Raw genomic sequence first — 26,807 nt, 5'->3', positions numbered from 1 at the left:
GTTTAAAACTAGAGCTTCCAGGGAAAGAAGAAAAAAACCCTGAACAAACAGCTGGTGATCAAAAGCAGGTATGCGGATAGCTGGAAAGCTCAGCTCTGTGGGTCTGGAAGCGCACGCACGCATTGCCTGAGTCATCAGCAGTTTTGGCATGCTTGAAATTCATGGCTGACACCACAGGTACCAGGGCACTTGTTCTGCTGGTCTTTGCTGATGACTCTCGTAACAGCTGTCCCTTAAACTGGTCATCCTTGGGAAAGCAAGGCTGCTGTAACAGCCTGGGCAGCCAAAGAGAAATAGGGCTTGCTATGGGGAGTCTCAGGTTAGTGAAGGATTTGATGAGCTCCTTGCTTGGCAGCCTGGGTGTGCGTGTGCCTGTCTCTGCCTGGACGATGGCTGCTGGCTCCTCCTCACTCCAACGTAGCACCCACGGGCAGACCGAACCCATAGCCAGAACCTTGCGGTACCGACGGGGTCTGCGATCCCTATGGGAAATGAGTAGGCAGTTCTGAATCCAGCCCAGGGACCGTTGCTCCTGCCAGCAAGTTTGCCATTTGTGCCCCTTTCCTTCTTGGAGCCTTAAAAATAGAGACCGAGGCTGGGAAGTGGGAGGGTTTCTGTAGGGTTCGTTGTGGAAGGAGCCCGGGCTGGGCTGCCTTTCACCTTCCCTGTCTGCCAGGAGAGGCATGGGAAGCTGGTGTCCAAGTGCCTTCCCTGGATGTGGAGCCTCACTCGTCGGTTCGTTCATCTGCGGCAGTTCCCCGGGTCTCTGCTCAGGATGCAGGCAGCCGGTTCAAAGGCTGAGCTGCTCAGGAAGAGGCGAGGGAAGTGTGGGAAGTCACTGTGTGTCATGTAGGAAAACAAGCCCCAGCAAGGTATGAGAGAGCACAGAGCGCCGCTGGGCAGGAGGTCTCTGTCTTGGCCTCGCTGGTGCTGCGCTGGGCCTTCACACGCGGAAAAGGCGTTGGCTTTGCTCGGTGCCACCAAAGGCACAAGCGGCTCAGAAAGCTCAGAGGCACCACGCAGGTGTTGGCCGTGGCTCTGTCCCTGCTCCGAGGGCACGCAGCAGGCTGGCCGCGCTGGGGAGGAGGGGGTGCCGGGGGCTGCAGAGAAGCCCCCAAGCAAACCTGGCGCGGCTGCAGGAAGCCAGGCCCTTGGGGCGAGACAAAGCGCGGCCTGGCTGCTTTGTGGTCACCGAGGCGTCCGTGACACCAACAGTCTGGGCTGCTTCCTGGTCACCGGCCAGCTTCCCGCAGTTCCTCCGCTCATGCGCTCCCAGCGCTGCAGCTGGCCCCGGGCTCGCTTTGCTCATTGTCTGCTGCGGGCGATGGCAGCTATTCAGTGTCTGCCAGGTTTCAGGGAAAGAGAGGGATGAGCTGCTCCTCCACCCACGTTCTGGGAAAGCCTCTGGGATGAAGCCCTGCCGATGCACACGTTCACTCCTTGATGGGGAGAGAGTGCTGCGTAGCCTGCTTCCCCCCCGCCTGCATCCCACATTCCCCCCTTTATCAGCAGGCATGATGCCGGGGAGCAGAGCTTGGAAGCAGCCCAGGCTGCTGCCCCATCCTACACAATAGCGGAGCCTGCTGCTCCCAGTCTCCTTGCCTGTTTGCCTTCCAGAGCCAAGCAGAGTCTTGCAGTCAGTATTATTTTGCTTTGTGTCAATATTATGACAGCTAAAAGCAGGAGAACTGCATCCACATGATAAGCAGCCAGAAGCTCTGGGCTGGGTGGGGATTGGGTTCTAGTTTGGCAGGGGAGAAAAGCGCCTGGCAGCCCCTGCCCACCGGCTGGCCGGGCTGGGATTACTGAGAGACGAGGGGCAACAACAGAGCAGTGGGCGATGCGTGCCCATGCACCTCTCCTCTCCGTTTGGTGTTTACTACCCTTTTCCTGGGGGAGATGAAACATGATAGATACACGGAATGTGCTTGGTTCTGCAGTGGAAAAGCAACCTCAGCCTCTTTCCTCGGGAGAGGGGCTGCTCTGCTCCAGCTGGGAGAGTCCCGTCCCTCCTGGGGCTGCCCTACCACAGCCTTCCCATTCCACGTGGGCCTGGGGTGTTTCATCTCTGTGGATGCTGGAGGGTCACGCACACGCTGCTGCACCAGTCTGTCCTGGTTGTAGCTTGTTTGAGCTTTCCCAAGCACAGCACTCCGCAGCTGCCGGAGGGAAATATCCACAGGATTTCTGGGGGCTCTTCTCCCACCCAGGGCTTCAGGAGAGGAGCTCAGGGAGAGCTGTGCGATGAATGCTGCGTCTCTGCTTCCCACTCCAGATGCTCAGCACCTCGTGTGTGAGGGGCTGTTGTTTTGGCACCATTAAGAGCATACCTCACACAGGCTGCTGGTGCTTACCTGTAGGCACCCACGTATGCTTGGGGCTGCGGTTCGGCTCCCTGGTGCCTCGCCTTGCTCTGGGGCTGTGCTCTCCTGCAAATACCTGTGGCCTGGCCAGTCCCTGTGCTCTCTGTCACCTCCCTGCCGGCACAGGCGACTGACGGCTGGGCTGTGAGACAGCCAGTTGTCATTAACCCTCCTGTCCCCTGCCAGCATCGCTTTGCTGTCTGCCTGCTGAAAGAAGACTCTGTCCCCTGCCCTGACCTCAAGCCTCAGTGTTAAACTAGGGTGGCACTGGAAGACAAGGCGTTACGCTGGGCTGTGCTGGCTGCCATGCGTTCCTGGAGCACCACCCGGCTGAGGGCCACAGCTTCCCAGGGTTGGGGTCTGGTGGTTCCAGGGACCTCCTCCTCAGAGGCATTATCCCTAGCTCCATGGGGGATTTCAGCCGTGAGTTCCCCCCCATTTGGATTTGCTGCCTCAAGCATCTCGGTCAGCCCTGGTGCTCGACCTGTGCCCCTCCAGACACCGCGTCGTACCTGCGCCGGGCAGTGCGGCGCTGGGAGGGCAGACCCTGCTCTCCCCAGGCATGGGGCTGGGCCGTCAGGTGCCTGTGGTTTCAATCGTGGGTCCCTGGAGGAGCTGAACCCCCCCACCCTGAGGAACCAAAACAAACAGCGGAGTTCCTGCCACGTGCGACCGGGGCTGACTAAGGCCGTACGCTTCCGCCCGCTGCAGGCAGCAGCAGCTGGTGCTGTGAGCCATCGCCATCGGGATGCGCAGCACAGCCCATTTCCCCCTATTGTCAGCCTCTCCTTCAGCAAACACATCCCCCTGCGCACCTGGGCTGGGAAGAGGCACTGACGCCACGGGAACCAGGTGCCAGGAGCAAGGGATGCGCTGCCAGCAGAGTCTCTCGGTGTCAGAGCCGCCACGGCACAGCTCTGGGGGTCCCTAGGAGCCCAGGTGCCCTGGCAGGTTGTTGGCATGTTGTTTCCTTGAGGAGGAATGCTGATGGTCTCTAGTTGCTACTGCAGCTCTGCTTGCCTGCAAGGGCGCTGGATGGCACTGTGTTCCTGGAAGAAACCAGCAGCAGTCTCCTGGGGGAGAGGCCTGGCTTTCTGCATGCCAGGGAAGTCCATGCCAGACCATGCCCATCCCCATTCCCACTCTTGCATGCAGGTGTGTGCAGCTCCAAGCATCCAGTCTCCAGCTCTCTGTCTTCTGCCTCTGTCCCCACTGTGGAGACACAACGTGCAGAAGATTGAGCCCGTTGATCTCAGCATTTGCTGTGAACCGATTTCTTCGCACTCGCTGGAGGGTGAGCTTAGAAGAGCCTAAGATCTGGCTCACAGGGCAGGGAAAGCGATCAAATGCGACACTGAGGGTGAAAGATGGGTACTCAGAGATGAAGAAAGGCAGACTCGAGAAGCCCAGCGCTTTAAGCCTTTGTGCTGTTTTGATCTTGGGGGTCCTGTCACAGGACAGGGTGTAGGTGGCTGCCGGAGAGCTCTTGCCCACTGGAGCATGCTTGGCACTGCCCTCGGCAGAAGCCTGCAGCCCTGATCAGACGGACTGTGGAGTCCTAAATAGCAGCAGCACAAAAAAACAATGCCCTAAGAATTTCAGGGGTGTTCTCCGAGGGCTTTAGGGAGAGGTCCAGGCTCAAGTCAGCTTGGCAGCTACACGGAGATAAGTTTTTGTTGGGTTCTTTTCATCTAAGATGCCAAAGGTGGGATTTTGGAAGGAAGAGGATGTCCATGAGGGAATTTTGATGCTCAAATGGGGCTGTTTTATGAAAAAGAGGACTCAGAGGGAACTCGCCTGTGTTGAGTAGGGTGAGGTTTTGTGGGAGAGCGGGTACCTGGACTAGGCTCCTTCACTGCTCACAGGCAGCGCAGACCCAGAAGGTGTAAGAGGCGTGGAGGTGAGCCCGTTCCCTGGCGGGGCTGAGCTGTGGCACGCTTGCAGCTGGGTACTGGGGCTGACTGTCCCCGCGGGACTGCTGGGTCTTACCCGCGACAAGGACATACCATCACTCCCCACCTGCCTCCCTTCCCAGCACCGGGAGCAAGGCAGGAAGGTGGCACAGGCAGGCAGTGGCATGTTTGGTGGCTGCTGTGTGGGGCTCGTGGCAGGGGAGGCATCTGCCCTTTAAGGAAATGTCTCTGTTTGCCCTGCGACCCTGGCTGGTCCCTTGGGCCTCCTCTGTCCCCTGTTCCCAAAGTGCGTAACTCCGCTCCCCAGGGCCTGGGGAGGCAGTGTGAGGGACACACCGATGCATTTATAGCATCGACCTCCAGCCCCGTTCTGCAGCTGGGGAAGGGTAGGCTCAGTCCCCAAGGAAGAAGCACAGCAGAGGGGAAAGCAAGCTGCAGTGGCCCAGCCAGCTGGATGCTTCTCCCGTTTGCAGGACGATGTTGCTGGTCACAGGTTACCAATGTCCAAATATTATTTTACTGCTCCTGTCTCTTCTCCGTGCTGCCTAGAAAGGGGATGCTCGTCCCAGGAATGTAAACTCTGCCCAAGGCCTCTGAGGAAATAGCTTCAGACCAGGAACAGGATTGCACTCGGCAATTAAGGGCTGCTCTCCCCAGCCGCACAGCTCCTGAGGGAGAGCCCTTTGCTCCAGCACCAGAGGCTGGCCTTGTCTGAGAGGTGGCCCCGAGGGACCTTCCTGCAAGGACAGCCATGAGGCCCCATGTGGTCACGGCCTTCGCAATAACAGGATTCTGTCTGTCCAGCGAGTTGGCAGCAGCTGCTGCTCAGGGCGGCCTCTGGTCCGGGTTTTCAGGTGGGAATAAACACTCCCTTCACCCCCCAGTCTCAAAATCATCCCTGGGGAGATACGTGTGTAGGTCCGCTTGGCCCGGGAGAGTCTGTAGGGTGGCAGAGGGGGAGCACAGGCACACTCCAGCCATTGTGGTGGGGAGGTTACCTGCTCCTTGCTGCCCAGCCAGGGGTGAGAGCATGAACAGGCGCCGAACGCCGCCCCAGCAGCCCCCCGGCAGCTGCCGAGTGATGATCTGCAGTGCACCCGGACCCCTGCGAGCCGGCATTTCTGCGGGCTTATCTCTGCAGCATCTCTCTGCTAATTTGCCAGGCCCCGCTCCAGAAGCTTTCTCACACGGTACCGACGCCTGGAAGCTCCAGCCAGAGCTCCGCTCCCACTGATGCCTGAGCCCCTGCCACCTGCATGGCCTGGCGTGGTGGGGGACAGGTGGCTGGCGTGTCCCACATCCCCAGCGGACGGACCCTGTGGGGCTGGGGACAGGCCACTGGCATCCTCACACCACAGGGAAGGACCTCACACAGAGGTGGGCAGGGAAGCCCCGGAGCAGCTTCCCCACTCTCCCAGGAGGAAAGAAACGTGAATCACGGCACAGACACAGCCCGTTATTTCCCTGGGACCTGCTGCCCGCAAGGGATCGTGTTGCCCGCTGGCATCTCTTCCCTCCCCACCTCCCATAGCCTCAGCTTCCCCGGCCGCTGCGGCTTAAAAATAGAACAGCAAATGCCACAGAACTCCTTTGGGTCTGCCCTTGGCAGCAGGGTTTGGCCCCAGACTCGCCTCAGGGACCCGCTGTGCCCCTTTCCCTCCTGAGCTGGAGGGAACCCCATGGCAGATCGCCAGCACTGGGCTGCTGTCCCCGGGGCTGGGAGGGACGGAACCCCCCTGCCAGGGCTGTGCCAGCGGGGGCTGGATGGGCAGCTTGGGCAAAGCGGGGTGAGCGGCCAGGGCGTGGGGTGCCGGCGTGGGGACAGGGCAGCAGCATGGGCGTGGATGGGAAAGGGGCTGCTGGACAGGCGCGGGGCAGCGGGGTGACACAGGTGGGCACGGGTGGGCACAGGGCAGCGGTGGCATGGGGTGGGCACGGGGCAGTGTGGTGGGACGGGTGGGCACAGGGCAGCGGGGTGGCACGGGGTAGCACGGATGGGCACAGGGCAGCGGTGGCACGGGTGGGCACGGGGTGGCACGGGTGGGCACAGGGCAGCGGGGTGGGCACGGGTGGGCACAGGGCAGCGGTGGCACCGGGCAGCCGGGTGGCCGCACGAGCGCGTCCCGGGAGAGGCGGGCAGGACCCGAGGAGCGCAGCGAGCCGAGCAGCCCCGGTGCAGCCCCGGCACTCGGCGGCCCCGGGGAGCCGCGGGGCGGCCGCAGTGGGGCTGGAGGCGGGGGCTCCTCCGCGTCCCGGGGGCACCGGCCGGGGCCGGGCACCTGCTCCCGCCCCGCGGCGGGGCCGGGCCGGGCGGGGGCGGGGCGGCGGCGCTGAAATAGGCGGCGGAGCGGGCGCGCTCCCATGGCCCGGTGGCGGCGCGGCGGGGCCGGGGCGGGATGCCGGGCGGGGGGCGGCGGCGGCGGCGCTGAGCCGGGGCGGCGATGCGGCTGCTCGGCGCCTTCCTCCGGGCGCTGGCGGCCGTGGCGCTGGCGGTGCCGGTGAGAGCCGGGGGGCGGGACGGGGCGCGGGGCGGCGCGGGGGCCGCCGCTCCGGGGAAGGCGGCGGGACTCCCCGCATCGCCCCCGGCAGCGCCCGCCTCTCCCTCCCCGCAGGTCCCCGAGGCGCGGGGCGCCGCCGGCGCGGAGCCGCCCGGTGAGTCGGCGGCGGGGGCGGCCGGTGTCCCGACGGGGGTTCGGGGTTCCCGGGGCGCAGCGGGGGCTCGGGGCAGCCCGGGCTTCCCGGTGCCGGCGTGCGGGGTCCCGGGCAGGAGCGCTCGGCTCCGGCTCCGCCCGCCCGGGCGTTTGGGGGGGGACGCGGGTGCCCGGGAACGGGAACGGGGAGGTGGCGGGCGGGTGGAGGAGGCGCCCATCGGGGTGGATGTGGCCGTGCGATCCCCCGCACCGCTGCGGTGATGGAGCCACGGGGGGTTCCTCGGCATCCCTGTGCCTCGGTGAGGGGTGCGGAGCGCCCGGCTGTGCTCAGCCCCTCTGCCGCAACAACCGAAAGCCCTCATCCTCATCTCTTGCAGTTCTGAGCTTCCGAGAGATCTGGAATCGTAGTTTCTGCCGGCCCCTGGAGCAGATGGTAGATGTCATTGCCGAGTACCCCAACGAGGTGGAGTACATTTTCAGACCCTCCTGTGTCTCCCTGCAACGCTGTGGAGGCTGCTGTGGGGATGAGGGTCTCCGCTGCGTCCCCGTGGAGACGAGCACGGTCACCGTGCAGGTGAGTCCCGCTGCTGGGGGGCTGCGGCGGTGCTGGGGGGCTGTTGGGTTCCTTGTCAGCTGCTGGGAGGGTAAACTCAGAGCTTCACATTCTCCAGACATCGTAAAAGCGTGGATAAGAGAGGAGGGGACTTACTCGTAACTGCTCAACTACATGCTAAACCTGGAGAGTCCCTCTGCTCACTGTTTGGGCCAGGCGACACCCCTGGTGGTACCGGCTTTGCTCCTTACTTCCCTACCCTCTCCTCTCTTACCATCGCCTTTCCAGACCTTCTCTGTTCTGCAATGGAGCTTGAGGTGTCCCAGTTGCCTGTGACTCTGCTGGGATAAAGCAGGTGCTACCCCTGAATTGTGGGGAGAAGCAAAGCTCGTGTGTGTCAGGAGATGCCTGTGGTGGTGCTGGCAGTGAATGTGGGCTGGGGGCATGGTCAGTGGGAAGGGCTGCATTTCCAGTCCCCACTGTGAGAGCTGCGTGAGGTGGGGTGGTGGTTCCCGGGCTGCAAACAAGCTGCCGGTCAGCTCTTCCCTGTGCCCCAGCAGCCTTTGTCCTCACACTGCAGCCCTTGTGCTGCCAGAGATCAACTCACTGCCACTGCAGGGAAAAGCTCTGCTTTGCTGTGGGTGGTGGACTAGAAAGCGCCTGCAATAAATTGCCAGTGATTTTGGTCCCTTGAGGACTGCGAGCGTGTTGGAAGTAGGGTGGGAGTCTCCAAAAATTCTTCACTGAGGTGGAGCAAAAGCCTGGCTTGAATGGGAGGCACAACTCTTCCTCCATGGGAAAGATCCCACTGCCATGCGTGGGGTGGCAATGCCAGGCATTTCCGTGGGGACTAGTGTGGATCACGCAAATCATGGACATACCCGGTGAAGCCCCTGGGCTGGGGGCTGACAGGTGACAGGAGGGCAAATCCTGCCCTCCTGGGCTGAGGAGGCACCGTAGTACTGACTCCAGGCTCAGCACTGTCGGAAAGGGGGCCAGGAGGAGGCACCCGCAATGGGAATAGTCTGGAAAACACAACTAGGGGGATATTTCCATCAGAGAATGGAGGTGTGCAAAGCGGCCAAATATGTGAAAGCTCTCCACAAGGGCAGAAAAATCTCCTCTATGACTGGGAAATCCCAAGACCACAGGATTTAAATTACAGCCCTGAAGACACAGGGTGACACTAGCAAAGCCTCCCAAGCTGCTGGCGTAGCCAGGCCTGAGTGCGCAGGTGGCGTCTTTGCTGCCGGAGGTCCCGAGGAACAGGTTAGACACGCGTCTGCCAGAGCAGCCGGAACCCTTCCAGCCCCATCCTACCGCCCGCCGGGAGGTAACCTTTGCTCCTCTTTCAGCTCCTGAAGATAAAGCCAAACGGAGAGGCACCTTACGTGGAGATGGTGTTCACGGAGCACAAGCGGTGCGAGTGCAGGTAGGAACCTCTGCCCTCGTTTTGTACCCCTGTGTCCCTCCAGCAAGTGCGACCCTGCCAGCTCACCCTGTGTGGAGGACAAGGATGCCCTGGGGCACCCCTGCAATACTGGGGTTTGCTGGTTCTTACAGCCCTTGCTCAGCTGCAGGCTGCTCCCCACAGCCCAGGAGGTGTGTGTAGCCTTGTCAGGCACCAGGCAGAGCCGCTGCAGCGCCGTGGCTCTGTGAGCAGGGATGTGCGTGCCCCCCGTCCCTGTGGCTGCCTTGGCACGCCGGATGGATTCTCCTCTGGCTGAAGGAGGTGCCTGTGGGTAACAGAGCAAGGCTGGTGGCTCTGAGGCAGGTCTTCAGTGTGGGGCAGCACGTCAGAGGTGGTGGCTCGGCAGGAAGTTCCATGACTCGATATATCTGAGCGCAACTGTGACGCAAAGAGAGAGCTGAAGGGCTGGGTCTCTGTTTAAGGGAGACTGCCCCATCTGGGGCTGGGGAGCAGGGGTTAACATCCAAGACAACGAATGAATGCTTAAAACGTGCAGTGTGAACCTGGCATGGTTATGCAGCACCGGCGTGGGATGGATGCACGGCACCAACTTGCCACAGACTCCTGGCACGTAGGTGACCCCTTGGGGTGCTCGCTGTGTCCCAGAAGCAGTGTGAGCTTGGGTAGGACGGGGCCTTTGCGGGGGGGCTGCAGTGCTGTGGGAGCAGGAGCAGCTAGTCCCTGCTGTAGAGCCTCCCCAGCAGTGCCTGCCTGGGGTTCCTGGCATTTGCTCTCCGTCATGGCCCCAGGGCGATGCAGTATTGCGAAAACTGGGGACTGAGCGTCCTTCTGAGCAGCTGTTAGACGTGATCCTTGCCTGGAAGAAGTGCCTGAGGATCCCTGGGTCGGTATTCCCCTGCAGTTGTAAGAGCGGCTGTGCTGGAGCAGACCCAAGGACCATCCAGCTCAACGCTTCTCTGGAGCGTCTGTTGATGGATGCAAAAGAGAGACTGGGAAGAAACATGTGTTATTTTCCCCGTCCACTTCCATCTATTTTCCATGCAGGGAATTTTCTGAGCCTGTTGTGGTTTTCCTAGGGTAACTCCCAGGGGATCTCCTATGAGTACTTGTGCAGGCTACCTTTGAATCTGTGTAAATGTCTTGCTTCTGCTTTCAGCACCTTTCAGCTTTTCCCTATGCCACCTTCCACACCTTTACATCATTCCCATTTGAAGTTTAGTGTAGGCATGGTGGATGTCCTGGCCTCGGCTCCTGTAGGGGGAGCTTAAGCCAAGTATGTCACAACTGCTGTCTGAGCACCACTACTGAGACTCTGCAGCAAATCACACACGTGAAACAGAACCTCTGCCTCCTATCCTCATGGGCAAAGCCTGGGAATCACCAAAGCCAGCAATCCCCTGCCCCAATGCTGTCTCTGCCTTTTCTCTGCTTGCTGCAGTCAGCTCCTAGCTGAGGAGTTGATAATGTGGAGAGAAGACGTACTGGGCTTGTTTTAAGGATGAATGATAACAGGTAGATTGTGCTGCATGCTGAACCACCTCAAAAAACCACCTCCAGCAGCTCAACAGACAGCACTGCCCAAGTAACCACTTCACTCTGTCCTTTTCCTGCCCTGCAGGCCCCGACAAGACCTGATGAGATTGGGAAGGTGAGTGGTACCGGGGGCGGTGTTACCGGCTGGGGTTGTGGGTCTCGTCTCCCATACATCAGACTCTTGTGGTACTTTGCTTTTGAAGGAGGAGGTCCAAGGGCCGAGGTAAGAGAAGACAAGACAAGAAGAAACGTAAAGACTGTGAACTGTAAGTGAGCAGGGGTGTCTTCTGGGCTCTTTTTTTCAGGATGAGCAGCTTCATTAAGCCTTTAGACCTTTACTGATGCTGTGAGCAGGGAGAGGTTTGTGCAAAGCAGACACGGGAGGAAGCAGGGCAGAGGGGACAGTGGGTGACTGAGGGGAAATGGGCCTTTTACTGAAGGCTTAGTAGGTGCTTGCTAGTCTCCAGGCTCAGCTGCACAAAGTTGCCCAGTCCCACCCAGGTTGGGGATGGATGAGCAGAGTAACTTGACAGTACAGACAACACTGGGTTTCCTGGATCCATGAATTTCCAGTTTCAGCCTCCTCGTGCTGCCAGCTGTGTCCTTCCTGCAGTCCTTGGCTAGTTCTTGTTTGGGTTATTCTACCCTTCCCCTCCTTATATTTGCTGACTATCTCAAACCTCTTGCTGTAACGGCAGAGGCCGCACTGTCGTTGCAGACGCTTTTGGGGTATGGTGCCTGTGGCTGGTACTTTCCTGTTGTGTTTCCCTGTTTTGTCTGAAGCTCTCTGCTTGGGGCTTAGCCAACCCCTACAGCTCCATCACCCTCTCTCCTCCGTGTGAAGAGGCTGTCTGCAGTCTCTACCCCATGGTTTGGTGCTGGAGAGGCTGAGCACAGGGAGGGAGGACCTAGGGCAGAGTGAGGGAGCCTGGAGGTCCTGGTGTGTCCTTGTTTCCCCCAACCCTATCCTGGCAGCGCTCAGCCTGTGCCGTGCTCTCTCTGCAGATGCGGCACGCCACGCAGGTAGCTTCCGCTCTGCCCCTGGCCTTGCTCCTGCTGCCTGCGTTTGAGCCAGCTGTGTTTCCCCCTGGCGTGGGTGACTTGTGGAGCCATGGCCCTCCAAGCAGTCGTGGGACTCCAGCAGGGAAGAGCTGATTGGACCCTTGCCTGGCCCTGGTGGGAACACAGCCTGGAACCAAGGACTGCCTTGCCCCATCTGCAATGCTCGCATCAGGACAAAAGGACCCATGACCAGGCCTGGGACTGACGATGAGGAGCTCAAGCAATGTGTTGCAGTTGGAGGGCATCCGGGGGCAGCGAGGAGCGGAGCTGGTGGATGTGCTGCTGGAGCTACTTGGGACAGCATGATGTGGGAGATGAGCGGAGATGACTCGGAAAGCTGCAGCTGCAGAACTGCTCTGTCCTGCCAGTGCACTGCAGCTGGTGAGGAAGGAAACCTGAGGCAGGCAAGGCTGCAGGGCTGTGTCTGTCCCAGCCTTGGCACGGGGCAGCCCAGAAGGGCGCCAGGGAGCTTGCCTGGGAAGCTGCCCTAATGGGAAGGGGGGGGGAGTTGATGTTGACAGTGCTCCTCACTACACAAAGCCACACCCCAGCCATGTCCTGCTCAAAAAAAACCCTGATGGTCAGACCCAGGAGCTGGCGGTGTGAGCACTACTGTCTGCTTTCCAGCAGCTGCGGGCAGGGCTCTTCCCCATGGGCACCCACCCAGGACTGAGGAGGGCAGTCCCATGGTGGCCCAGGGCTTGTCCACAGCACCAGCTCCTGCAGCACCCAAGGGGCTGCCCTTCGTGTGATGCTGGAGATGGACAACCGGCAGGTTAGGACCAAGCTGATCCCTAGGCTGAGGGTTATCCATGTGCTGGAGCTCAGGTGGGTACTGGGAGACCCTTGGGGGAGCTTCCCTTCTCCACACCATGGTGTGTGTAGATTCACCATCCCATCCTGTTCTCACCCCAGTCCCAAAATGTCTGGCTCAGTGTTCTGTGGCTTTCCTTCTCCCTGGCTGGGCTGATGCAAGGTGAGGGCAGCGGGGAGCAGGCTGCCTGTGGGCCTTTCTCCCCAAGAAATGCCCCAGCATGGGGGCAGGCTGGCCTCGGGACACCACCTTTTACTGGGAATATACTGGAGCACGTAGGAGTCTGGTGGCCCACATCAAGGAGGCTGTGGATGCTGCTGTTTCCTGCTTTCCCCACTCGGCCAAGTCTGATGGGCAGCTCCAGCCCTTGTTTCTTGTGTGCCTTAAACAGTCCCCGTGGGGTTCTTCATCTCCCCTTTCCTGCGAGCGTGGGGGCCGGGGCAGGCTGCCAAATGCATCCTGTGCTGCTCCGAGCGAGCCTTACCCTGTGGAGCAGTGCACACAGCTGGAAGCCCCGAGGGCAAGTTAGCCAGCAGCGTGCTCATGGGGCACCCCTGGCACAGGGTTAAAACAAAATCAAGGGCTATTCTTGAAACTTGAAACAAAAGACTGGAGGCCAAGATGTGCAAAGACTTCAACCTTACCATCAAATGAGGTGACCTGCAGTTTATCCTGCATAGAGGAAGAGTGGACTGTAACATAGCAGGTTTTGGGGTCCAAGGCGTCTCCTTGCTACGTCTGCCATGGCAGTGTGTAGCAGGGGGCAGGTGCTCTCAGAGCCGTCATGCTGGTGCCACCACAATGACGTGGGGACAGGGCAGGTCCTGTGGCAGTGGTACTCTAGCAGGGAAAGCTGGTGGTGGGTCTCAAGCCTCCGTGCTGCCACCATGCAGCATGGCATGGACTGGGTGAGTTGTACCCATGCAGCCGGATACATCCTCCAGGAGATTGCTGGATCTCTTTTAGACCCCATTTCCATTTCTGGTGTCCTGGGGCACATCCTACGTGGGCTCTGCCTCAGCAATGGTCCTCCTTGGCTGCCTCATGGATGAGGGGGACTTGTTGCCCCCCTTCCTATGCTGCTCAGGACCTGCAGGGGCCGTGTGGCACCCTGGCTCTGGGGGTCTGTCCTGCTCAGTACAGGCTTTCAGCATCCTTGTGTGCTATTTCAGCCTGGCTGGTTGCACTTTGAGGCTGAGGAGAACTGTGTGCAGCACTTGAGGGATGTATGTAATGGTTTCTGTATTGTTTTTAACCATAAAAGTTTCATCACAGTAGTATTAAGCTTTTAAAAAGGAAGTTACATAAACCCAAGGGTGTTACTTAGTAAAAATAAGTTTGTCAAGAGTGCTGATTAGAGTTTAAAAAAAATCATTCGAACTCCTGGCCCGTGGCCTTTCCTAACAGTTCCTGGTGTCTGGTGTCACCTCTTTAGCTGCTGCTTGGCACTAAGAGTTTTTCTCAGAGAGCTGCGTGCCAGCCTTGCACAGCCCCCCCATGTCATTTCCCTCTCTGCACTGCCCAAGCCCCCCTGGCTGCCATGTGTGCCTTCATCCTTTGCTCCTCCCGTGGCGTGGGCTGTCAGAGTGGCCAGCAAGGACCTGGGTGCCTGAGAGGGATGTGGCTGTCCCACTGTGGCAGTGAGGAGAGGATTGGCAGGGGACAGCACTGCCAGCATGGGAAGTTTGGAAGCTGCATCTCCAGTTTTCAGGAGCTCCCTCCAGCTCCACGTGGCGCTTCTCTGGTGAGGGGAACCCTTGCAGCTCCTTGGTGCTCCTGGGGCTGCTGCAGGCATCATGCACCCAGGGGAGGACTAGCTCCATTCCCTGCCCCTCTGTGTGCTTGCCAGAGGGGAGAGTCCTGGGATCATCCCAGGGTAGCAGGGACTTCCAGCAGGACATCACACTCCACAGTGCTATGATGGTCACGGTAGGGGCCTGATGCCCTGAAGGGGAGAGTTGGGCTCCAAGCCCTAGACCTTGTGGTCACCACCCATGCTCCTTCCCAAGAGGATCAGCCCCAGTCTGCCTGTCCCCCTTCAGTGTTGCTCCCAGTTGTGTGTCTGGACGCTTACACCTCCCAAACTGACAGTAACTCCTGTCAGCCCTCCCTGGCCACCATGGATTGTGTCCTCTGAGCACCCTGATAAGGTTAGGCTAAGTCTGCAGACCCCACATCCCCGAGGTGCTGCAGAGCAGTGCTGTAGGAGGGGACTGGTTCCCTTGTAAGGGGACCAGGACTGTCCCTAGCCCCAAAGCCAGCGGTGAGCAGAACAACCCCATACTTATCCACCCCGGACAGGCAGTAACAGCGCCTCAGCCCTGGTGCTCCCATATTCCCCACCTTTTCCTGCCTGAGTACCCCTTGCAGATGGGCAGCTGCCTCCCGGGAGCAGCGTGCTGCTGCGTTATCAGCATCCTCAGCCTCCCTGCATCTCCCAGCCCCTCAGAGCTAAGTTTTGTTGAATAAGGGTTTAGGAGCCGGAGCTGCAGCAAGTTGGTTTAGAAGGAGAGTTATAAAGGAGAAAAGAACATAAGTTGGGCTCCAGGCTGCACTAGGAAAAAAACATCATATATTTTTGGGGTGTGCCTGAAAAGGCAATATGCACGTGGCACCCAAAGCGCCTGGGTGTTGCAGAGGGAGGAGCAACATGCGGTGGCCATGTGAGGCAGGCACTAGGTCCTGCCAGCTCTGGGCAGAGCCACCTGAAAACTCTCAGTACCAAGCAGCAGCCAAAGAGGTGACGCCAGAAACCAGATCAGCCCAGGGATGCAGCACAGTGGCTGATGGATCTCTGCTGTTGGAGCTTTGCTGTTAACCTCCAGCTTCCCCTAGCGCTGCCTGCCTGCTGCATCTCCCCACGCATGCCAGCGCAGGCGTTCCGCATGATTCTGTGCAAATAAAGTGCACTGAAGCCCTAACCTCTCACTTCTGACTTACAACATTTTGCATCCTCGCAAAGCTGTGCCTAATCTTTCTGGTTGTTGCAGCCAGCAAAGTCTGCATTCTGAGAGACTCTAGTGCATCTGTTTCGGGCTGTGAGAAAAAGGGCAGCTCTCGCTTCCCTTTCTGTTATTCCTTGACGCCAGTCTTGCTTTGGAAGTTCCCACTTCACAAGGGACATGGGCTGTACAGCTGATCTAAAAAAAAAATGACCCCCCAATTTAGCATCCTCTTGCCAGCACTGACATGGGAAACTGTATGCCCACAAGGAAGGACCACTGTGCCTCAGGGCTGGTACAAATCTTCTCCCGTCGCAGGGCTCTTCCTTGCAGCCCATCCTTGGGGCACGTCTCCTTGCCAGGGCCTTTGGCTCACTCTCTTCTGCACTGCCCCTCGTCCCCTTCGCTTTGCTGGCCCTGCAGTGTGGCTGCCCAGGGCTGAGCTGTATTGACCAAACTTGGCCCTGCTTGGCTCTGCGAAGCTCCCCTGTCAGCTCCCAAAAGGAAATCAAACCACTGTCTTCCAGCTCCTCCCTCCTCATCCAGAGGGGACACTACTTTAACTGTGTCAAGCAATAAAGTCCTTTAAATACGGTCCTGGTGTGACTTTGAGTAACGGCTGGTTTATCTCTGCAAGGGCTGAAGGAGGTGTTTGGCAATGAACATAGCAAGGTTTCGTTCCCCTCCCAGTGATTTCTCTTCGGTGCATCCCTCTGTCACGATCAACTCCATATCCAAATCCCTCTACTGATACCTTATGCTGGGTTTTGTGGTTTACTTGTGTTCTGTGATCTCTCCAGGCCTATCTCGATCCGCTGAAGTCAAGCAGGTGCTCTCATCATAGTCCTTGCTTCATTTCCTGCCTGCTCAGACTTTTCTCCTGAAAGAGGACCCCCTCAGGCTCTGGTGGGAATTAAAAGAGCCTACAGACTTGTGGGAATAAACAGGCTGGGCAGAAAATAATTGGTCTCTGTTAAGTAGAGATTGGTGGAAAAAAAGAAGCCTGGAAGTGTTTTGAGAAGCAACCAGAGAGTCATGCGCATGGATTGTGCCTGGGCGGTAAGTTGAATTACAAAGCAAACCCCTTTGCACCCTACCAGACCTTCTTTCTTAGGTGTATGAGTCTTCTAGACTGTGTTGTGGATAGAGTGATAAGCTGATGCACCTTCACTTGTGAAAGAGAAGCAGCAATGGGTTTATTGATATAAAACAGCAATTTAACAGAGTTTGATATTAAATGTGATGGTGGTTTAGCATGATTCAATAGCGAGGTACAATGGATTGTTCACTGCATAGAGTACAGGGTCAGAAGTAACTCTCAGGGAGACCCTTCTGTTGAGTCACAAGGTTCAGAAAGGACCACTTTGCTTTCTGAACTCTTTCTCAGAGAGGAGTCCGGGTGTGGCTGGATCCAGACTTAGTCAATGGTTTTGTCTAAAACATCGTATAGGCACAATTAAACCTTTGTATCACTTAGCTAAGATTTCATAGTTTCAGTGCACTTATTCCCAGTTCACTTACTGAGGACCTGTTGCGGCAAGGATTGTCTCAACCTTGAGGAGTAACCTTGAGAAGCATTCCTGCTTGAGGGGAGGTCCTGACATGCAGCCCACTGTTATTTCAGGAGAGCTGAAAGGGCTCTTGGCCTGCTCACTATTTATGGAGTAAGACGACTGACTCATAGTTGCGTACTGACTGCAGATGCCAGTTTCTTCCAGATCTGGCTTGAGTCAGACCCTGACCAGCGCTGTGGCCAGGTGGGTGCATCACCATGGATTAACCATCACCATCGTGACCGTCACCAACCATCGCGATCACCACTGGTGGTTACAGCTTGATGAGGATTGTGGTAAAAGTCCAGGTTGGAGAGGGGGGAAGCACATTGTTACGCACTCCCAAGAAAACAGTCTTTGTAGGAGAGTGAGTGTTTGAATGGTGAGCGCTGCACTGAGCTGTGGGCACAGGGTTGATTTTTCCTGCTGTTGTAAACGGACTGAGCTGTGCAAGAGAGCTGCCCGGAGGAGATGAGCCAGGGGAGATCCCCTGCCATCAGTAAACACAGGGTACAAAGTCATGGGTCAGCAACAGACCGCTGTCGGCATCCTCACCTGGCTCTGGGGCCTTCGCTCTGCTCTAGGCTCAGCTGCCATCCGGTTGCTCCTTGGGAAAGGCTGCATCCAGCCCCATAGCAAATAGTGTGTCCAGCAGGGGCTGAACGCCCTGACTGTCCAGGCTGTGATGGCACGGCCTCAAGCCACCTCCTGTTGAAGTGAAACCACCTTTTGAAGTGAAACTGCCTTTTTACAAACATTTCCTGTTGCAATAAGGACACACGTGCAGGTTAGCAATGGATGGACAAAGATGCAGGTGCCTCCCTCTTCCCAACTGATCTTAGCGCAGTCTTTCCCAATTATCATTGGGATTTAATTCCAGCTTTCCTCCCTTTGCAGGTCCCCTGCCACCCCTCCAGAGAAAGGTTATTTGGACCTGGACAGAGCATCTCATTGGCACTGCAAACAAACTGGCCTGAGCCATAACTGGTTGAGCACTCCTGACGCAGCAAATCTGCGTTACTAATAAAAATTGTGGGGATCTAGCAGGCCCCGGAGACCTGGCCTTCCAAGAAAAAGCCAGGCCAGGATGCCAGGAATGCGTGCTTCTAGGTTAAGCCAAAGAACAGTGTTTTACATGTGTGTTTGTTAACAACCAGCTGTGATCTCGACTATGCTGTCATTTTGCTGAGCTCAATCCAGCTGTGCAGGTGCTCCCAGCTCTGTGTGTCTGAAATTAAGTTGGTAAAACCAAATGACTCTGCAAGAGCCGGTGAAGAGCCGGCTGAGAGCTGCGTGGGGGGCAACGACACCTGCTGCTCAGGGGCAAATCAGAGTCAACGGTGAGGGGCGGGTCCCTGGGCCTTAAATGGCCCAGAAGGAGCTGCTGGGAGCCCCTTCGAGAGGCAGGTAGAGGGAAAGGCTATTTAAAACCCGGCTAATTAGGTGCTACGGGAGGGAGAGAATACGGTAGCAAAGGCGGTACTTAATGAAAGGCAGGTTTACTCATTAAGGATAATTATTGGTGAATAAGGATGATAATAAAGCAAACAGCGCTACGCGTGGCTGCGGAGCACTTGCGGAGGGGCGGGGAGACCCCAGTCGGGACCCTCCGTCTCCGACATCCCCCCCGGGATGGGGGCAGCCCCTGCCCGGGACCCCGGGGGCGGCCCCGGTGGGGGGCGCAGGGGATGATGACCTCATCCGCAGCCAATCCGCGCCGCCGCCGCCGCCGATCCATCATCAGCGCCCCCGCCGCGCACGGAGGATGCTGGCGGCAGCCGGAGGATGCTGGCGGCTCGCCCGCGGGGGATGGGGGGGCCCGGCCGGGGGGCGATGAGCCGGGCGGAGGCCGAGCCCTGCTCCCGAGCGCTGGCGCAGGCCCGCGTGTACCTGGGGCAGCTGCGGGGCCGCGTCCCGCCGGCGGGGCCCGAGGGCGGCGGGCGGCGGGATTACCTGGTGGAGGCGGCGCGGCAGCTGCGGGTCGCGCTGGAGAGGGACGTCAGCGAGGACTACGAGGAGGCCTTCAACCACTACCAGAACGGCGTGGACGTGCTGCTCCGCGGAGTGCAGGGTGCGCGGGGAGGGCGGGGGATCCCTGCGGGGAGAGCGGCGGGAGGACCGGGGCATCCCTGCGGGGACCGCGGAGAGCATCCTGCAGGGAGAGGGGACCGGGACATCCCTGCAGGGACCGCGGAGAGCATCCTACAGGGAGAAGGGACCGGGATATCCCTGCAGGGGCTGCGGAGAGCATCCTACAGGGAGAAGGGACCGGGACATCCCTGCAGGGACCGCGGAGAGCATCCTGCAGGGAGAGGGGAGAGCATCCTACAGGGAGAAGGGACCGGGACATCCCTGCAGGGACCGTGGAGAGCATCCTACAGGGAGAAGGGACCGTGGAGAGCATCCTACAGGGAGAAGGGACCGGGACATCCCTGCAGGGACCGTGGAGAGCATCCTACATGGAGAGGGGACCGGGGCATCCCTGCAGGGAGAGGGGAGAGCATCCTACAGGGGGAGGGGACCGGGACATCCCTGCAGGGAGAGGGGAGAGCATCCTACAGGGGGAGGGGACCGGGACATCCCTGCAGGGAGAGGGGAGAGCATCCTACAGGGGGAGGGGACCGGGGCATCCCTGCGGGGAGAGCGGCGGAAGGACCGGGGCATCCCTGCGGGGAGAGCGGAGAGCATCCTGCAGGGAGAGGGGAGAGCATCCTACAGGGAGAAGGGACCGGGACATCCCTGCAGGGACCGTGGAGAGCATCCTACAGGGAGAGGGGACCGGGACATCCCTGCAGGGAGAGGGGAGAGCATCCTACAGGGGGAGGGGACCGGGACATCCCTGCAGGGAGAGGGGAGAGCATCCTACAGGGAGAGGGGACCGGGACATCCCTGCGGGGAGAGGGGAGAGCATCCTACAGGGGGAGGGGACCGGGACATCCCTGCAGGGAGAGGGGAGAGCATCCTACAGGGAGAAGGGACCGGGACATCCCTGCAGGGGCTGCGGAGAGCATCCTACAGGGAGAGGGGAGAGCATCCTACAGGGAGAGGGGACCGGGACACCCCTGCAGGGACTGCAGTCCAGGGACAGCATCCCACAGGGAGAAGGATGAGGGTATCAGGACACCCCTCTGGAGAAAGCAGTGAGGGGGCAGGTCAATCCCTCGTGGTACCTTGGCAATGGCACTGGCGCATGGCTCATGGCCTGCCCATCACACCTGCCCTCTGTGCCAACTGCAGTTGACCCCAACAAAGAGCGTCGGGAGGCTGTGAAGCGGAAGATCACGCAGTACCTGAGGCGTGCAGAGGAGATCTTCAACTACCACCTCCAGCGATCTGTGGGAGGTGGCAACCCCACTGCCACGGTGAGGGGCTGGCTGGCGTGGAGCAGCGCGGGTGGGATGGCAGCAGATCTGTGGCACTGGGACACCTGGGGGACACACAGAAATCAGCCCCCTGAGCCTCCTCGCCCACCTTTGCTGGGTGTTGTGGTAAGATGATGTACACAAAACAGCAGAGACATCAGCTGCAGAGCGTCCTGGTCAAGAGACATCCAGCTGATGTTAGGAATCAACCCTGGTGGTTGGAGAGTTGTCTCTGGATGTTAACGAACGTGGCAATACTGCTGCCTGCTCTGGAAAATGTGGGGACTTTTCCCACCCACTCTTATAGAGAGCACCTTCTCTCGGTGCCTCACCCTCTTTTTTGCTGCTTGCAGGGTTACAGCAGTCTGCGCTTCCGCCCCATCAGGACACTGAGCTCGGCAGTGGAGAACCTGAGACGGTGTAAGGTTGTTGGAGTGATCGATAAGGTAACGGCTTGATCTGGAACGGGATTGGGGAGAGGCTGAGGCTGGACATGGGGACCATAACCTGGAGGGTCCTGGCAACTAGGATGAGGGTGGCAGCACTCACCCACCAAGGAACTTGAGGGTTAGCATCCACACCGCTCCCACTACAGAAAGTTCACAGATCCTTTAGGGAAAGGAAAATCTGTTAATACCCCCATTCCTTTTGCTTACAAGGTCTCCCAAGATATTTACAAGGAGGTTATTGCATCTGGTACTTGTCCATGTGTGGAATTGTGCTTGATGCTTAGGTACCGTGGTGGTGGACTCCTATGGATAATCTAGACTTCAGCAGAAGACAAGATGTATGGATGAATCAACTGATTAGTAGTTCATGACCTTAGGGCGAAGATGGCTTACGATCCTCCTACACACATGGCACGTTGCTCTCCTCTGATGTTCCCGCATCTCAGTTTGTCAGGACTGATGCGGTCCTTCTGTCCTGCTGAGGCACAGGCTGGCAGCCCAGCACACCCCACGGAGATTGGAAGGAAGGAAGGATAAACCACGGTGTGGGAGTCACCTCTTTCTTTAATTAACCCTCTGTTCCCTCGCTCTGTGGCTATCTCATTGCTAACCTGTGTTTTGCCTTTCAAGAGTAGGGGTTTGAGCACCAAGCTCCTCTAGTTGAGTGAGAGTTTGTTGATCCAGAGTTGAGACCCTGGGTCATTCCTGTAGGCTGTGTGTTGCGGTAGGAGCATCCGCCACTTCTGACTGGTTCGGTATATATTGCTCCCAGGTGCAGATCGTCCAGGATCCTGCCACTGGTGAGACCTTTATACTTAAGGTGAGTGTTTCCAGTCTCATCTGCCTCCTTGTCCAAGCAAATGGCTGGAGCAGGTGAGAAACCCAAAAATTAGCAGATCACTGAAGTGTAAGAGCTGCTCATTGTTCATAAAGCTTCTTTTGGCTTCTTTTTGCGTCTTCTGTGATCAGAAAGGGTAAATGGTTCTCAGCCATCTGTTTTTCTGCCTTGTAATGCTGCAAGCCAAGCCTTACTCCCATGTTAATCTGGGTCAGCCCCTGAACCGGGTGATAGGTGAAGTGTGGTCAGTATAAGCCCTGGAGCATTTTCCAGTGCCCTTGGAATTTAACATAAAGGACTTTAATAAATGGACAAGGAGGGTCTGACATGACAGGGAGAAGGGAGAGGAAATAGGGCCGGGAGGATGGGCTCCCATTTGAAGGAAGTAGGGGCAGTTATGGGGAAAGGCCACTGCTCCGGACCAGCAGTGTCCTCTGGGTCCCGCAGTGCAGGTGGGGAGTGCTCTGCGGAGCTCTGCCTCGTCACAGCGGGGCTGAGGGGGAGCTGCGTTGCAGGTGGCACAGTGGGACAGCCCTAGGTGTTAGGAGATGGCCTGCTGCCTTTCTGGCTGTCCTGCCCTGCCGGGTGCTGGGTTGCAGGGAGTCCAAGCCTTTACTGTGCTGTAACATCCGTCTACCTGTAACTCCTCAGAGCCTCCCCAAATCCCACGTTGAGACCCGTGAGCGACAGACCATCATCCCTCATGGCGTGCCCTTCATGGTCAAGCTGCTGTGCTACTATGTGAGTGAGGACTCCATCTTCCTCCACCTGGAGCACGTGCAGGGTGAGTAGGGACAGCATCGCTGCCCAACGGTGGAGACCCTGCTCTTATCTCCCCCCTCCCTTTCTTTAAAGTCTCAAATATGTTTCTTCTGCTTGTTTGGGACTGTTCTTTGTATTGACAGCACAAGCTGTCTTCATAGAAGGTTGGTGGATACCAGGGCTTGGAGACTTTGTGGAAGGAGCTGTTAAACTGTATGGGGGTTTCTGGAGGTTTGGTAAGAGCTGGCTTGGGAAGTAACCCCAGGAATGGAGACCTTGCAAGGAGAAAGAGATTATGTGCATAGGAGTTTCACGTGGCCTTAGGGACCAGAGTCCATGGGAGGGAATAGTCATGCCTTGAGGTAAAGAGTTTGATGTGGTCCAGTTTCTTGAAAAGAAAAACCTCTTCATTTTACTGGTATCGTTTATCCATGACAGTAAAGAGATGGAGAACCAAGTGAGGTAGTTCACCTCGGTGTTGTTGAACAAAGCAGTCTTTTGATAAGACATTCATAAAACATATTTGGTTACAGAAGAAGAGGCCACACCGGATTTTGAGATCGGACCAAAGAGAGGAGATGGAGAACTGAGACATAAAGGGCAGGGAGCACACTGGGGTTTGGGTACCAGAGGGAGATGAGCTTGGGGATTGTTCCAGATCCTGAAGTAGAAGTGTGACAAGGTCACACTTGTCCCAAGGACGTTCTTTGGTCTCTGCTGGTTGCATGGATGTATAGTGTCCAGCAACTGGAGTCCAGCAGTGACAAACGAAGGCTGACGTGTGTTGGAGAACAGCCTCATCTCCTCGTGTGTTGCTGTAGGATGAATTTGCAGAAGGCAGCCAGCGGCTGAACGTGGTGAAGCCGGGAAGCCCTGGCGGTGTGCGGTGGGCTCCAGGGCTCCCTGCTCGGGCTCCCTGCCGACCCACGGGCTCTGTGCCATGCTGTGGGAGCTCTTTCGCATCGCTGTCACACAGGGACGAAAGGCTTTCAGGAGAAAGTGGGCATGGCGGTGGGACGAGGGGCATGTGTGAAGATGTGGCTGGCCTGGGAGGTGGAAGGGGCAGAGCTGGGATTAAGGAGACTCTGCAGAAGGCAGGGGCTGTCGCTGTGCCAGGGCCCAGGGCAGTCGTGGCATTGAGCGTGGTGTGTTTGTAGGGCTGAGCGGTGTTCTGCATGGACTTGAGCTTTGCTGCAGGGGAGGTCACAGTGCTTGGTCACGTTCCAGCACGCGGGCCTTGCCCTGTGCCTGGACGGGCTGTGTCCGCAGCGGGGGCAGGAGGGACGCTTTCTGCACTGTCACTTGTTCTTGTCTCTGCTTTCCAGGGGAGACACTGTGGTCTCACCTCCGCTCCAGGTACTGTGTCCAGCAGGGTTCTGCCGATTCCAACACCACCGAAGCCCTGGGGGATTGTGGCAGAGAGGATGGCGTGGGAAGCTCCCAGGGCATCAGCCGAGCCTCCACTTTCTCCGCTTGGACAGGCAGTGGCCTCCCAGGGTCTGTGGCCCACCAAGTATTGGGAAACACCAATGCTTTGCCCCTTCCAGAGCAGTCCCTGGACCTCATGGACCCCGGCTCAGGGAACCCCTGCTGGCTTCGCCTGGCTCCTGCCAGTGGCACGAGGGCTGCGCCTGGAGGGCAGGATCTAAGCATGACCCAGACTACGTCTGGCATGGTGGACTGTGTTCCGGCAGCATCAGCCAAAGGGCCTGAGCACCTTACCGACCAGGGCCTGGTCATCTACCCCTGGGATGCTCTAACCAGCGGCGTGGGCTGCGTATCGGAGAGAGCAGCCTCCCAACAAGACCCCAAGCCATGTGCTGGTGAAAGGCTTCTCCAGACACCCGGCCCCACACCAAAGACTGTGAGAGGGAGCCCAACACGGGCAGGGGAGCCGCCGTCTCAGCAAGTATCTGAGGTCCCCTGGGCTCAGCCTCTCCTGAGTTCTTCAAGTCAGAGGCAGCTCCATGCAGGAGTTGCCCTGTCTGGCTCTGACAAGCCCCATGGGCCTGACCCAGCGGCAGGGGAGCCCTCCTGGGGCACAAGCCTGACCTGCCGCCAGCTCGGGGTGCAGCCGCTCTCGGGGCAGCGCCCGTCTGTGGCTCCCGGCGGGTCTGGCCAGAGAGCGTGGGCTGTGAAGGAGGAGCAGGTACAGCTGTGGGCAGCAGAAATCCTCCTGGCCTTAGAGGGACTTCACCAACAGGGTGTATTGTGCCGGGACCTCAACCCCAGGAACCTGCTGCTTGATACAGCCGGTAGGTAGTGCCCCCGCACGCTGCCCGGAGGAGGAGGAGGTTGGCCTCAGCTGGGAGGCTGCCGTTTGCCCCATTTCCAGACTTCCTTGATTTTACTTTGGGGAAGGACAGAAGTTTGGGTGTTTCTGAGCCTAGAAGTATGGGTTCAGCCGGGATTTCCAAGTGGTTATTAGATGAGATGGCTCTGCAGTGGAAGAGTCAGGGGCTTCAGCCGCAGGAATGTGTTGCCTCTGCTCCCTTGACGGGGCTGTCTGCCTGGAAAACCCCGGCATGGGGGAAGCTGGGACCAGATGAACTGTGCCTGAGGTTAGTGGGATTGCAGCTTTCCCCTGCTTGTAGTTACTGCTTATGGGGGTATTCTGGGACCTGCCCAACCCTTCAGGCCACTGTGAGTGCAAGCCAAGTGCATATTCCTGCTTGGCTGGCACCAGCTGGGGCAAAATGGAGAGCTACAAATTGCTTAGGAAAAGAAAAACATGGAGAGCTTTGCAAAGGGAAAGCTAACTTTCCTCCCTTTGTCACTGCTTCACTACAGCCTGCCCTGAGATCTGTGAGCTTGGAGCCCACCTAACCAGTCCCCCCAGCTGCGCAGGCGTGGTGGGCACCTGGGGCAGCACTGGGAGGCCAGGGGGTGCGCAGCACCTCTGGGGTTAGGGCACAGTATGGACCTCGTGCCCTGGCTGTTCCCAGCTGCAGAGATATGGCTTGGCTTTGCGCTCCGACCAAAGTTCCTGGCTTTATCCTAACCTTGCTTTCGGCTCTGGTGCTGCTCTGTAGGTCATATCCGTCTCACCTTCTTTGGCCAGTGGACAGAGGTGGAGCCCCAGTGCTGCAGCCAGGCACGGGAGGACCTCTACAGTGCCCCAGGTAAGAGATACGTCCCCTGCCTTCTGCCCTCAGCCCAGTGCTCCCTGCCTGGGCAGCAGGGACTGCCGCGGGCAGTGAGATGCGCTTGGCGCTGCGCAGCCGCCAGTGCTCCCTGCTTCCAGCTCTAACGCCTGTCTGGCTCTTTCCACAGAGGTTGGGGGGATCATGGAGCCCACTGAAGCAGCCGACTGCTGGAGCTTTGGCTCTCTCTTGTACGAGTTGCTGACAGGAGTGGTAAGAGGCAGGGGAGAGGGAGGTGACCCCCTTGCACAAGGGCTTCCTGCTACACAGGGTCCGGGAGGGTGCTTTGCCCTGCTGGCACTTCACTGCTGTGCCAGGTTGTTTCAGGCATGTGATTCCTGGTGCCTGCATGTGGGTTCTGAGTGTTCCAGGGCCCTGATTTTAAATCCTGCCATGCACGACTAGGGTTGTGTGGCAGTGAAGGCTCAGCAGGGTGCTCCTACCCTCCTCAGTGCCTCTGCTGACCATCACCCTCTGCCTTCTGCAGCCGCTGTCCCAAAACCATCCTTCAGGGATTCAACCTCACACACCGCTGCATCTACCAGAGGGGCTCAGCCTGGCTGCTACGTCACTGCTCACCGAGGTGAGGGGCTCAGGTGGATGGCAGAGTACAGGGCTGGAGGCTGGGGAAAGTCAGGATCCAGGCTGGGTAGCTTTTCCAGTGTCCCCATCTCTCCATCCTGCTGTCCCATCCCCTTTCTTTGCAGCTTCTGCAGTACAACCCAAAGCAACGTTTGGGCTCTGGAGCAGGTGGCATTGCGAAGCTGAAGTCCCACTCCTTCTTCAGCACTGTCCCATGGAACAAGCTGGTGGGCTAAGGCAGGCTGTCCTTGTCAAGAGCTGGGCACAGAGCCACTGTCCTCGGCATTTGTGTCCCCAGGTGGCACTGGCAGCTCTGCCTGCGAGGGCTGCCCCGGTGTGGGGTACACATGGGGCTCTGCAGCCTTACGTGTTCTCCTGTCTCTGCTTGTTTGTGTTGGTGTCTCCAAGAGAGGAGGCGGCAGTCAGGGCCAGGCTGTCTTCTCAGCCTTCCCTGGTGGGACAGGAAACCCAGGTGCCCTCCACTGAGGAGAGGCTGTGTTCTCCTTCTGGCGCATCCCTTGCTCAGCACTTTGCCCTGGGACTCCCTTCCTATGGTTTTTCTCTTCTCTGCTGCTACCTGTGACCTTCCTGTCCTGCTGTTTTTTTGTGGCTTCCACGTGTCTCTCCTCTGGGCTTTGCTGGCCGGTGTCCAGGCCTGGGGTCTGTGCCTATCCCCAGCTGCACATGCGTGTGTGGGGGGAGTAATGCCTGCTGTTGGGGGTGAGATTGGAGGGAGCCGTCTGCTCTTCTCCCTCTGACCCTCTGGAAAGAGAATAAACCACTCCTTATCACTTGCAGAAGCGTCCTTTTGTTTCTGAGCTGGACTAGGATGCTCCTTTCTGCTGGCAGTACTGC

At 58.4% G+C, this 26,807-nt stretch overlaps 2 protein-coding genes across 5 annotated transcripts; both read left to right on the top strand.

Moving 5' to 3' along the window:
• Nucleotides 1–6,656: 6,656 nt before the first annotated feature.
• PGF (placental growth factor) lies at nt 6,657–12,231 on the top strand. Of its 4 annotated transcripts, XM_054068414.1 has the most exons (7): nt 6,657–6,774; nt 6,889–6,928; nt 7,305–7,501; nt 8,836–8,912; nt 10,531–10,560; nt 10,649–10,711; nt 11,451–12,231. In XM_054068414.1, the coding sequence occupies exons 1-7, from the start codon at nt 6,718–6,720 to the stop codon at nt 11,470–11,472; spliced, it is 486 nt and encodes a 161-aa protein (XP_053924389.1). In that variant the 5' UTR covers nt 6,657–6,717; the 3' UTR covers nt 11,473–12,231. The 4 variants fall into 4 exon arrangements, 3 of the variants coding, with proteins under 3 accessions (XP_053924389.1, XP_053924388.1, XP_053924387.1); XR_008450131.1 differs by having other exon boundaries at nt 6,673–6,928; nt 10,425–10,560; nt 11,451–11,506; XM_054068413.1 differs by having other exon boundaries at nt 6,673–6,928; nt 10,649–10,668.
• A 6,309-nt stretch (nt 12,232–18,540) lies between these two features.
• Nucleotides 18,541–26,736, top strand: RPS6KL1 (ribosomal protein S6 kinase like 1). The gene is made up of 10 exons (XM_054068411.1): nt 18,541–18,887; nt 20,054–20,178; nt 20,532–20,624; nt 21,400–21,447; nt 22,117–22,249; nt 23,553–24,482; nt 25,260–25,349; nt 25,501–25,583; nt 25,858–25,953; nt 26,078–26,736. The coding sequence occupies exons 1-10, from the start codon at nt 18,602–18,604 to the stop codon at nt 26,186–26,188; spliced, it is 1,995 nt and encodes a 664-aa protein (XP_053924386.1). The 5' UTR covers nt 18,541–18,601; the 3' UTR covers nt 26,189–26,736.
• The last annotated feature ends 71 nt before the right edge of the window (nt 26,737–26,807 follow it).

Source organism: Cuculus canorus, chromosome 5 (assembly GCF_017976375.1).
Source record: "Cuculus canorus isolate bCucCan1 chromosome 5, bCucCan1.pri, whole genome shotgun sequence".
NCBI classification, from domain to species: domain Eukaryota; kingdom Metazoa; phylum Chordata; class Aves; order Cuculiformes; family Cuculidae; genus Cuculus; species Cuculus canorus.
Note: the sequence above shows the minus strand (reverse complement) of the source record. Positions and strands in the feature narration are given on the sequence as shown.